Source organism: Trichomonas vaginalis, chromosome I (assembly GCF_026262505.1).
Source record: "Trichomonas vaginalis G3 chromosome I, whole genome shotgun sequence".
NCBI lineage: Eukaryota > Parabasalia > Trichomonadida > Trichomonadidae > Trichomonas > Trichomonas vaginalis.
In genome coordinates, this window is record NC_067203.1 from 13497925 (window position 1) to 13510901 (window position 12977).

A 12977-nucleotide genomic window follows, 5' to 3' on the forward strand; every position below is an offset into this window, starting at 1 on the left:
CTTCCATCCGACAGAAAAAGTTTTTCCATCCGACAAGAAAAAATTTTCCCGACAACTGGAAAAAATTTTCCTGTTGTCCGTCCGTAAACCATTCAAATTTTCGAAAATTGAGAACTTTTTTCCCGACAACTGGAAAAATTTTTCCCGACAACTGGAAAAAAATTTCCCGACAACTGGAAAAAAATTTCCCGACAACAGGAAAAGTTCTTCCTTCCAACAGGAAAAGTTCTTCCTTCCGACAGGAAAAGTTCTTCCTTCCGACAGGACACAAACGAATGTCCGACGTTCCTCTTCCTGAATGTCTTCCAAAGCCAGAAGAACCGAAAGCTGCAGCACCACAACAGACTAAGACTCAAACACTTACATTTTTACGCTTGACTTTTTACAATTTGAACTTTGTTTGCGTAGATATGAATTCTGAAAGAAGTATGAGGGTCTTGTATGACTTTATACTTCTCCCATAGTTCATGTCTGTCAAACTTACCTGCCATGGACTCTTTCATAAGTTCCATGAAATCGTCTTCGGACAATCCAGGGAAAAGTATGATATCAGTAAGTATTCTTTTAACATCTTTACTTAAACTCTTGGCTGTCTGTACACAAATGACAACTGAGATGTTAAAGTGTCTGAGCTTCTTAAGAATTCGACACATATCTTGTTCTCTATTCTTTAACAAAGGATGAGAAGCAAAGTCATCTAAGATAAGAAGACATCTATGAGGGTAAGTCTTCCAATCGTAAGATTGCAATTTCTTCGAAATGTATTCTATCTCTTTCTGTTTGTTTCTGAAGTGTTTCTTCTCTAATATTCTCTGCATTTCCTCATTTGGGTCTTTAAACTTAGAATTTATATACTCATTTATAGCATTGTACTTCAAAACTCTTCTTTGGTACTTCTTTATCCAATCTAACAACTCAGTATCCTTTATACATACTAACTTAGACTTCTTTATAATATCTTTGAACGAATTTACGGTTTGGTCGAATTGACCAGAAGTACTACAAATGACAACTAACTCATAGAATGGGTTCTTCTCATCTAGTTCTTGTTGTTGTGCAGCCATTTTAAGATAAGTGAAAGTCTTACCCGACCCAGGTGGTGCAATTAGACCTGTTATACCATTCTGAGCAAATAAGAACTTGTCATGTATGGGTTTTATCTGAGCATTTTCTAACTTCCTCTTGTTCTTGTTTAAAACATTCTCAAATTTCTTGTCAATGTCAGCAAACTTTTTTTCTAACATATTTTTAGAAAAATTAAAATTTTTATCTTTTTGAAAATGTCTAGCGATTTCGCTATCTATATTCGAGACAAGCTTTTCGACAGCAAAACATCTGTCGACCATAAAATCTTACATAGTGTAAACAAGAAAGGTGAATTTGTTCTAAAGTTCTGTTTCTGGGAATATGACAAGAACCAAAAACATTAGGCAGAGAAGTCTTTAAGTTTGTCAATGACAGACTTGTTGACAGAGATGACGCCTCTTGGAGAGATGAAGTCCAACAAAAGTTCTTAGAATGCAAAGAAGACACATGCGCTTCTTGAAGATGAAATAGGAAACAGAATAGAAGAGCTATTAAAGGACAAAACTTTTACATAATATGGTTCTGAGAAATTTGACATAACTCCACCAGAGAAGAAGAAGAAGAGAGAGAAGAAAGAAAAGAAAGTAGAAGAAGAGAAGAAAGAGCCAGAGCCAGAGCCAGAGAAAAAGAAATTTGACATGTAAAAATAAAATTTTATTTTTAGAACATTTCTGGGTCAATGTCAATGTTCTCTTCCTCTTTAGGAGCAAACACTGGCTTAGACTCTAAAATCTTTTTACCTAATTTACCTTGAACTTCAACTATCTTAGACTCATAATATTCATAGTCGTCTGCTTTCTTTGGTTCATAAGGTATAACAAGTTTGTATGCTTTGCCTTCTTCGAGTTTTGAGAACTTTCTGTCAAAATTTTCTTTGACTGCTAACAAACCTTCTATGTCTAAGTCTTCAAATTTCGCACCATTTTTAGTCACAATAGCAAACTTAACAGGTTCGATGTTCCAAACTTTGTCAAATGTAGACTTTTCAAAATGGTAGAAGTAAACATTCAAATATATGAATGGGTCTAGTTCTTCTTTGACTTCTGTCATGTACTTATTTACTGAAATATATTTCGTCATCTTTTCTATCGGATAAAAAATATTTTTTTTAAAATTTACTCAGAAAAATTTTTCTTTGTATATACGCCGTTCTGTATGTCTAAAAGATTTTTGACATTTGCCAAGAATGTTCGTTTAGACGCTGCCATATAACCATACTCTTGACAATACTGTTTATATGAATCGTACAATGACCTTTCATCTAAACACTCAAAGTTAGTCTCATCTATAAACAGTTCATATACACTCTTGTTTGCTTCTAACAATGTTTGTCTTTCTTCGGTATGTGGAATTTGTCTTGGATTGAACTTTGAAATATCTAATGTCATGAAATATGAGAACAAGTGGTTGTAAAAGTTAGGTGTCAAAGTTTCTGCTAAGTCGTCAAAATATTCTGTATCTTGCATATGAGAATCTGACGTTCTGACAACTACATATCTTCTGTCAGAACTTTCTAACTTCATCGGAACAACATTGTTTGAAACCATGATGAAATTTGCAACATTTTCACAAACTCTTTGGTCTTTATATTTTCTTTCAACAACTCCAACTTTGTCTGTTATAAGACTCTTCAAAGCATCTGAGTTTAAAACCTTTGTTGTATCTATACTTTGAAGTTCGTTACATACTATAAGTTTCATATTCTCTATTGAAGAGTTAAATTTACCGCAGATGTTTTCTAAGTTTGTCATATTAGGGTTCGAATAGCCCTCTAACAGTTTGCACAAGATATCTGTAAAGAAAGTGTTCTTACCAGTTCCTTGTTTTCCAATTATAATGAGAGCAGTTTCATTTTTAGCACTTGGATGTTGTAAGATGTTTGCAAACCAACATAAGATATACTCATAGACTCTTTCGTTTCCATTGCATATAATTTCTTTGACATGGTCTAACCAAGCTTCTATAACATTTTCTTTCCATTCTACTTGTTCGTATTTATATCCAGTGAAGATAGAATAGAAGTTTGGAGATGGTGTATAGAACTTTATACCACGAACTGAAAAATCTTCTAACTTTGACAATAAGATATCCCAAGCATCTAACATCTTCATGCAACCTGTACGACTTTTATTTTCTTAAGTTTCTGTCTACATTCTTGTTCTGAAACTATGGTTGCTCTTGGTTTGTTAAAGACAACATCCCATTCTTTCATGACATAACATTCTGGGGCAGAGTCACATAAATGACTAAACGTTTCAAATTCTCGACTGCTTTGTTATAGTCTCTAAATGGACACATATTTCTGAATGCTTGGAAGTCATAAAAATCTGAAACATCTATTCTGTACATTTTTATAAAAATAAAAAAAATATTTTTTTTATTCTTGACTTTGTTGTTGCATTTGTTCCATTTGTTGCATTTGTTGTTCTTGAGCTATTTGTTGTTGAAGTTGTTCTTGTAGTACAATACTTTCACCAGTTGCATCTTCCAATTCGAAACTTTCTGCCGTCATTGACAAATACATAGGACATAAAAGTTTTACAGGAACAAAGTTTGCGTCAACTAAGGTTAAGTTTATGTTTGCTAAAGTGTTTGAGTTTACTAAAGCTGAAAACTCTGCATTCGAATGAACAATAGGCAAACCAGCAGAGAAAGTGTTGTTTATACGCATGAGTATCTTTTGGTCATAGTAGTTTCTGTCGACATTCGAATAGCACTTTGAACCTAAGTTTGAAACAATATATAAAATAGGTGTACTTAAAGTCAATGGAACAGACAAACCTTGTATGACACCTTTTCCTGTTATAGGAAACTGTTGGTAGTAAAAACCAGATATAAGTTTTGTATTATAGCTCATATTGTTTATAGTAAACTCAGTCGGACATCCAAACATAACGAAAACCTGCTCTAGTAGTTGCAGCACATGTTACATCCGTCCTTAAAGTATTAAATAAGTCAACAAAACCTGTTGGTGGTATATCTGAGTAAGTATCTTCAAAAGTATTTTTTACCATTCACAACAATAAAATCTTCTGGTGTCAAAAGAGCAAAACAAGCTTTAGTCGTCATTGTGTTTAAGGTTAGTTTACAATATCGTCCTTGAGGACTTTGTAAGTTTGTTGTTATAGAATTATATGACTCAGGGTTTTTAGTCGTAATAGTATAAACCACTATGTCTTCTGCCATTTACTTAGCAAATAAATTTTAATGAAATGTTGTGGTCGTCAAATATTTTTATGACGTCTGGGAAACTATATTTTAAGTTCAAGTTTCACCTCCTTTCATAACGTATATCTTGTCAATGACATTATATGAAACACCACAGCAAGCAATGTCAGGTTCTATTTCTTTGATGTTTATATCGTCTGCCTCTGTCAAAAGTTTCAATAGTTCTTTCAAAACTTCATGAGGTGCAATGACATATGAGTTCACTTTTACAGGGTTGTGTTCGACCAAGTTTAACATTATACCAAAGCTTGACAAATCTTCTCCTGAGTTTTTAAGTTTGTCTTTAAGTTGTTGGTAGTCGTTTCGAATATCTGCAACAGAACTTAAGTCTCTGCTAACTTCAGGATATGTTGGTTGTTCTTTTACAGGAACTATTGTTATACCATCTTCGTCTTCGTATGGTTTCCCCACTTCAACATCTCTTTCTTTGACATTGACAACAACACTTTGACTGTTTGTTTGAGTTGGTGAATTTAACTTCACATCTGCCACCGCCATTAAACCTTTTGAAACACTCACGCTTCTATTTTTCGGAAATGACATTTTACTTAGAATAAAAAGATGGACGTATTTGAGTATCTCTTCGAATTGAAGCAGAAACAAAGTTTACACACACAAACAATACAAATACATTGACAGAATAGTTCTTTACACAAACAATGGAAAATGTTATAGAATAGCAGTCTTTGCTGAACCAAAATATTTTCATAAAGCAAAGAAAGTTGGTATAACCGAGATGGTGAAAGTTCTTGAAGCAGACAAAAATATAACAACAAAACTGACCGATATTTCTAAAGGTAAGTTTTTAATACAATACTATGTCAAAACTGGCGTACTGTCAATATTTGACGGAGAGAAGTCAGTTCAAGAACAACTTACTGACCTGCTGCCAAAATCTGCTCGATGGAAGCTGTTGTTATGCCAATCTGAGGAGCCCCAGCAGGTTTCATCGAACGAATCTTCAAAAGAGCATCTTCCGTGAAAAGTGCTATTGGTTTTGTAAACTTCTTTGCTCTCAATTCATCTGGACCGTCTCTGTCACCAGTATATTGTATTTGAACTGTACCAACAGTTGAAATACCACCCATAAAGTCTTCTGAGTCAGCAAATGGAATGCCAAGCCAAAAGTTTGAACGGTCTCCATTTGTATATTGAGTTTTTTGACCTCCTGTATGAGTCCATACTTTCACATATGGCATAATAGAACTTTGCATTTCAGGGTTAATGGTTGTTGTGAAGTTGTTGTTAAAGTCATAGCATTATCTAATGTCAAGTTGTATGACCTCATATCCTCAACTGTAGAATGAGCTCCCTGGATAATATTTTGCCATCTAATGTTTTATATGATATTTAAAATACCAAGGGTTGGGTAGAAACAAGAATAGTCATTTATAGTTCAGTCTGAACAGTATTCAACATAGTAAATCTGCATGTTTCATTGCCAGTTGTTAAAGAATAATCTGGCTTCTTGCACCTGCGGGCTCCTGGAATTTTCGGTTTCCAACTTCAGCGCTGCAAAGTCTTTGACAGATATTTTTGGGGTGTATAGGGAACATAAAGTGGAACTGCAATAATATTTGGCAGCTAAAGCATTTGAAATATCTGGGTCAACATTAGACTAGCAAGTTGCTTTCTATCTCTTGCATTCAAACTTTTCGCATGTAAACTTAACTGGGTCCCAAGCATCTGCCAAGCAAGCATTGAAATAATAGTTTACTTCAGTGTTCGAAGTTTGAGAACCAAAGTCTAAGTCAACTTTGTCTTTGCAAAATTCGGCCGAATGACGTTGATTTTGTTCCCTTTACGTCTGTAAGAGTGGAATGGGTCTTGTGTTGGTGCATGGACTAATTATTTTTGCTTGGAGTAAGTTCGTAATACAGAAATTTTTCCTGCCCAGTTTGGCAAAAGTATCTTAAAAACCTGAAGATGAAGGAAAAGATGACAAAGGAACTGCTGAAGTTTCAATTTTAACATTTGAGTTACTTGCTGCTGCATTTTGTCCAGAAAGGTATTAACATAAACTCCTGGAACGTTAAGGGTCAAGTCTTCTTTATTTTCCTCAATAGTTGCATACTGGTCTGTTTTGTTCTCTAGGCTTGTGGTTGTACTGAGTTTTCTTAAAGCGAACCAATTCAATAGTTTGACCCATGTTACTGTTTGAACTAAGTCAGAGTTAGAATATATCTTATATCCATGAAAACTTCTGGAGCATATTGGTATCCGACAATAGAAAATTCCATGCAACCTATTCTTGTCAGACAACTGGTAAGACAGAAGGTTTATTTCAATAAGTCTTGTTCCACGTATAAGTAAAGAAGTTGTCAATAGAAATTATATGAAACCTGTCGGCAAAGCCAAATATCTTACTGTTGTTGAAGAACCTTCTCCGAAACTCACCCTACGTTCCATAAGAAACAGCAGTTTTGTGATATTCGTAAGTTGCCAGGAACTAATTTCTGCCTTCTAATGGCATTGTCGCATTCGTTAACATTCGGCAAGAAACATTTCCGTTCATGCATCCAAAACTGTTGGCGTTATATTCTGAGCCGGCGTACATGATTCATCATGAGTAAAAATATAAAGTAGTTGGATTGTATATGTCTAACATAGAACCCACGTGACCAAGCTTTACATTTTCTTCCTGACTGAGTTTTAACTCTATCTTTTTGGCTTCATTGCCCTCTGCTTGAAGTTTTTATGCATCTTTGCATTAATGTTCATCTAGTATGTTGCAAATATTCCCATGTCCTTTTTTGCCTTTTGCTCTGTCGCCCATGCTCAGGTAACCTATATCACTAGAAAGAGTTTGTCATAGTCTGTATTTTGAGTCTTTTGCGTATTGTTTTGCATCGACTCTTTCCTGAGTTTTCTGGCTTCAAGAGCTGCTTCAAACATGAGCTTGTCCATAATGGAAAAGCTCGTTTCTCCAAAAATATATGTTTTTGTAGGCCATTCTGGTTTTTCTTTCCATGTTACGCAACTAATAATCTTTTGTGAAATGGGAAAGGTTCTACCGCAATCTTTCAGTCTTGGCGTCCGTTTATTTCTGTAGGTTGGTTTTATTTTTGTCAAAGGAACATGTATTTTCAAATACTAACATTCATTTGGTACTAGTCGCATATTGAGTATAGCTTTAAATATCATGCCTTCTGCGTTCATTGTGCTGCAAGTAAGTTTTTATGACATTTTGTAAACTATTCGTTTGCAGGTCATGTAACAATAGGTCTCTTTCTCTCCCTCCCTAAACTTTCTTTACTAAACATCTTCACAAAATATACCATCTTTATGGTTCTGTGTAGTTTCTTTGAAGATAAATGTTCTACGAACGTCAGGTGTTTGATATTCCAATCAGCCATAGTTCATTTCATACTGGTCCCAAAATATCTGCATCTTTTCATATCATTTCAAATGGCATTAAAGCCGCGCTGTTAAAATACGCACGCTATATCTGGTTAGCACAATATGACTTCCAATTGCGCTCTACAAATTATTACTTCAATCAAATATTGAGTGACAATTGTTTTTGAAGATATATGGTAATTAAGTATATGTTATTATACATAGAAAACACATTGCTCAACTTAAATTAATAACAGTTGTTAGAGGAATATATTGAAAAATTTGTTGAAAACTCAGAATTCCTGGCTAACATTTACTCTATATATTGTGAAACCATCATTTTATTGCAGGTTCATCATATCCAGTTTTGTGAATACTATGTGTCGACTAGGATAAAGATTAATGCAAATAAGATAATGGTCAATACTATCTTATTGCATACATTAATTAGATGCTGGTATAGTTCTGAAATTTATAATAATATAAACAATTATTATACATTTCATATATATATCGCATGTATACCATCATGTCCAAGTCATGTTCGTCTCACTTTTTCTGCATAGAGTATAATTACCACACATTATTACATTTCTTATACCAAATTCTCCTTGTCTGGAAGATCACTAAGGGGATCTTCAGATTCAATAGATTTTGAATACTATCGACCAATTGCTGCATGCAAAAAAGAATGGTTCCCAACATAAGAGAGTGAAGTCCACTATTATAAACAGTATTAAGTTTCTTATAGAATGCATAGATCCATAATCATAGTTTGGCGCTTTTCAATATTCTCCGAGAGTCTTTATAACGTCTACATAAAAGTGGAGGAATTTTTATATATTAAATGTTATCTGAGAGAGTATATCTCAATTTATTTCTCGCGAATCCTTTACATGTTTCAAATGACATAACGGTTGAAATGACGCGAGATGATCCTATATCGTGATATGCGTGTAACATTGTCTCTCACCGCCTTAGTCATATCACGTTATTCCTCTAGGCATGGTTATTAGAAAAACTTGTAACTAAATCCCACCTATTTTACCCTCTATATTTTGCCTCTATTACGATAACTGGTTGCGACTCACCCTTTCATAATTCCCGAGTGTCACCGTCATATAGATCAATTTGGTGTTGTATCATTAAATGTACGATTATTCATCCAAGTGAGTTATGTCTGCTGATGATGTGTAAGTGGTAGCAAGTTTCCTCATGATTGTCAATCTCAGATACTTTCTCTGAACTAACAAATTATTTGCATAACCCGATCAGTTTGGTTCTGAGCGGAGTGTGATTCTAATTACCGAGTTATTTCGAGATTATCCCTCTCGCTGTTACAGCATGGGTCATTGCAACACTGCTATTTCTCTCTCATTAAATTTCAGACACTCTCTCTATTCTAAACTGATTATCCATTGAGTTTTAATCGTGTTGGCAATACGCAATTCACTTTCACTATTGACGGGCAAATTATGTGATTGGCGCTGAACAACACTTTCTCATATCATGTCACCTAGCGATATACCTTGGAGCACAAAGCTCAATGTGATGTGCACACTTTCATGTATCCACTAGGACTTGTTGTTGCCATTGGGATCGTCAACGAATTATCTCATTGTTATCTCTGACCAGCCCTTAATCTTGATAATACTGATAGCAATTTATTGTTGTTTATATTTCTGATGACCTTTACTCATTAGTTTAGTTCTATCACAAACTCTTATTCTTCAAGTATCTGCAGTATATAGAGATTAGAACTCTATCTTACCTGTGAAGATCGCCGGAGCTCAGAAATGGTCAATGACTTATGCTGTGCAATTCCAGCTCATATTGAGCAAAGGTATATCCATAAAAAGTAGCCATATGATCACTAGAGACCTTGCAACTGTTGCCCTAAAGCGACAATTATAATGACCACTTATCGTAGAGATTTCTATAACTACATCTAATACTTATTAGTAATAACCACTTATTTGAGTGAATCAACCTTCAATTTTGTTACAAATTGTTAACTTCTATTCTTTCCCTATGCTTCCGAAACACACATTAATTGCTACTCATTATAAGAAGTGAGTTAATCACACAAAGATAATTGAAGAATTGCATGACTCTCAGTATTCTGCTTGAATCTATCAAACTATATAGAATCAAACTAAGTAATATCAGTTTCTGAATCTTAAGGTACTACATTTATACTCTGAGAGTCGAAACATATAATCATAGAGAACAGTTAAGAGACTTAATAGAAATCATCTTATGAGATTCCAAATAATCTCATATACTTATGTTTCTTCTCTTGATTAATTATTGAATGAATTAGACATCGATAATGTGAATTCCGCGTAACAATGACAATACACCAAATAATTGTCAGGCAATTAGATCACTGAGTGAGTCAGTATTCTTGAAACAGAAGTGTTTTACTGTATATTTTTCAGCTCATTCAGTTACGAACTAAAGAATTGGACATTCAGATCGATCTCTGATAGAGGAAATATTTCAAATGTTGATCTGTCAAGTTTCACATTTTTCAGTTAATAATTCCAACTTCTCCAGAATATGTAAAGGACAAGCGAGAGTCTAGAACTCAGAATAAAGGTGCTAACGAGAAATACAGTCAGAATGTGAAGAGAGTGGATTGGAATATCTCATCCTTGCCCAGTATTAGTGGAAGAGGTATAGAGACGAAATTCTGTGTTCTCATCAGTTAAATTCCTCTTAAGAAATTCATCTAACACTGGCATATGAAGTTCGTAAGAAAGTGTATGCCAGAATAAATACAATTCGCGCAGCAAGCTGTCAAGATTGTAACTTGCATATAACTCGACTACTCTGTTGACTTCTTCAGACACAAACATATGATTTGCCATAATCAGAACATTCATAAACAATATGTTGATTGAGCTCTGTGTAACACTGTCTATTGACTTCTAGTTCTTTACTTCTTTGTTATTCCATTTAGGAATGGTCAGAAAAGCAAGAAGCTAATAGAAATGTTGGAATATCTGGTGTATATATACCACATCTCTTTCTTTAAGGCTTACAACTATTCTTATTACAATGAGTTTATCAATTGTTCTTTATTGATCGATATTTTCGAGTGATATATGTGTGTATATCGTCGTATGTATAAGGCACAAAATATATGGTGACATATCGAATGATCAACATTTAACTGCTATCAATTTCTTCCAAGAAACTATACACACCAATGAATGCTTATCTACTATTCCACAAATATGAAGTAAGCTATCTCATTTTTGGGCGAACTTAATTGAGCACTGTTTTGCAGTTCTTTGCGAAGGCACAAATCTCATTTGATGATTGCGTATATAGCTTTGGTGTATCAAGTAAAATCCTGTGAGTATGCTGATATGTGTTGAGTGGAAATATCATAATGGAAATCTAGTGTCGTGCTATGATTAAAGGAATTTCAATGTGTTTACGTCCAACTACGTTATCTGCGAGAAACATTTGGTCAGGTAGAATGCAATCAGGTATGCTGAGTATTATTCCTCGCAAACATGTGTCTGCGTGATTATTGGATTTACTGTCGAGAATATAGAAGTTTAAGTGAGGGGTTTGTTATTGGAGAACAGAGCTTTGTTGCGGCTTTGATGAAGAGTTAGTCATTGTTATTCTGTAGTCTAATTCATCCATAATAAGTTGACTGTCTTAGTATTTGTCTGTTTGATCCACCATTGCTATTGTTGTTTGAGCGTCTTAACATAGGTTATAACTAATACTTTTCTTGCTTCATTAATTTTAAATGAGTTACGTCAAACATAGAAATAATTATTCAAAAGCTTTGCATACAGTTACCAAACCAAGTCAAGACATATGATTCCTCACTATCTGCATAGATGGTTTATATGAATGTGAGAGTTTCTGAATCGTAAATGCATAATAAAATTAAGACAATCAATATCATAGGATTACTCCCAACTTACCCTCTCTATTGCACTTAGTCTATTTGTTTACTTATTATTGTTATTAGCTAGGGTTTTCTGCCTCATCACTTTGATCTATGAATGGCTATCCATAGGATGTCAATTATTGAGCTTACTATCAGTCTTGAACTGGTGTTTCTACTCTCGGTAGCAAAGACATGTTATTGGGCAGCCAATCGTGAACCAACTCACAGTCCCAAATGACTTTTGATGATGATTCATTACCACAACAAATCAACTGATTTCGAAAACATTTAAAAGATAATGCTGTTGAAGACTTAGAGAAAATATTTTGGAAAACTCAAAGGACTGTATTTATCGAACTGCATTATACTCAACTCGAGGCAAGGTTCGAGATTATATGTCGCATATCTAAACAAATTAGATGATATTGCACATTTCAATGGTCGGAGTTAATATTTACATGAGAAAACTGCCCATACTTTATTAATCTAGATATGTATGCTGTCGCACAAGTATTACTGTCAATCTCAAATGATTATCTGTTTGTAAGTCTTTTTCTTGACTTTTTTCATCAACAGTTGCTGCCTAAGACGGCGTCATAGGCCTTTGAACTGCCTGTCTCGTTTGCTGCGTCTGTTATTTTCGTCATATTTTGTGCTAGCTAGATCTTTGTAACTCTTTGTCGAAAGAACTCGTTCAGACTTCAGTTTCTTTCCAGATGAGAAGTCGTTCACATGGTTGGTTTCACCTTAACTATGAAGAGCTTCGGAGAGGGCGTTCTTAAAGTCAGCATTTGTATAAAAAGCTTCGATTTGAAAACTGTCTTCCATGCCGCTTGTATTTTGTTGTCCTTGATTGACCTCTAATGAGTTGGAGCTGCTTTAGGCGTTGGCTTGCAGTTTCTAACCAGTCATTGATTAGCTTTTATATACTCTGCGCTTTTTCATTGCCTTCTGCATGGCTGCGATCGTTTTATTTTTACTTTCTTTCGTGCTAGTTTTTCGAATACTTGTACGGTTTGGTTTTGCACTAGTAAAAGTTTTCTCCTTTTACAAGTTGCTTCAACTTCTTTTTATACTCAATCGCTATCCATATATCTTCATAGGCTTTTTGTTTTATCTCTCATCTTTCAGTACGTTGTTATATTGAGTAGTATGGTTTTTATCAGGAATTTAATAACATCTATGTTCCATTTTTGGCTACTTGTCTGCTTGTTGTCTGCTGCTTTTTCTGACACTTTTTTCGCGATATTCTCTGTACTTATTTCTTTCAAGTTGTTTCTTCTTTCTTTCTTTTTTTTGCTCATACGTTTAACATATTGAAGTTTCCTTTGTGTGTCTGTTCATATATCATAGTTTCATTGTTCGTTTCACTTATTTGTTTCTGTAATGTCTATGTTTGACTTTT

At 34.4% G+C, this 12977-nt stretch overlaps 2 protein-coding genes and 2 pseudogenes across 4 annotated transcripts, besides 1 other annotated feature; 1 reads left to right on the forward strand and 3 right to left on the reverse strand.

Annotated features, from left to right (window-relative positions):
* Positions 1–6812: part of a mobile genetic element that runs on past the window's edge.
* TVAGG3_0980590 (protein of unknown function, DUF4106 family) lies at positions 369–1244 on the reverse strand (the record flags this gene model as incomplete). Its single annotated transcript, XM_051253941.1, has 1 exon — positions 369–1244. The coding sequence occupies one exon, from the start codon at positions 1242–1244 to the stop codon at positions 369–371; it is 876 nt and encodes a 291-aa protein (XP_051079515.1).
* Positions 1281–1730, forward strand: TVAGG3_0980600 (annotated as a pseudogene). Its single transcript has one exon. A coding segment is annotated over exon 1 (450 nt).
* Positions 2202–3015, reverse strand: TVAGG3_0980610 (annotated as a pseudogene). The gene has a single exon. A coding segment is annotated over exon 1 (814 nt).
* Positions 3464–3943, reverse strand: TVAGG3_0980620 (uncharacterized protein; the record flags this gene model as incomplete). The annotated part of the gene is made up of 1 exon (XM_051253942.1): positions 3464–3943. The coding sequence occupies one exon, from the start codon at positions 3941–3943 to the stop codon at positions 3464–3466; it is 480 nt and encodes a 159-aa protein (XP_051079516.1).
* Positions 6813–12977: the final 6165 nt, after the last annotated feature.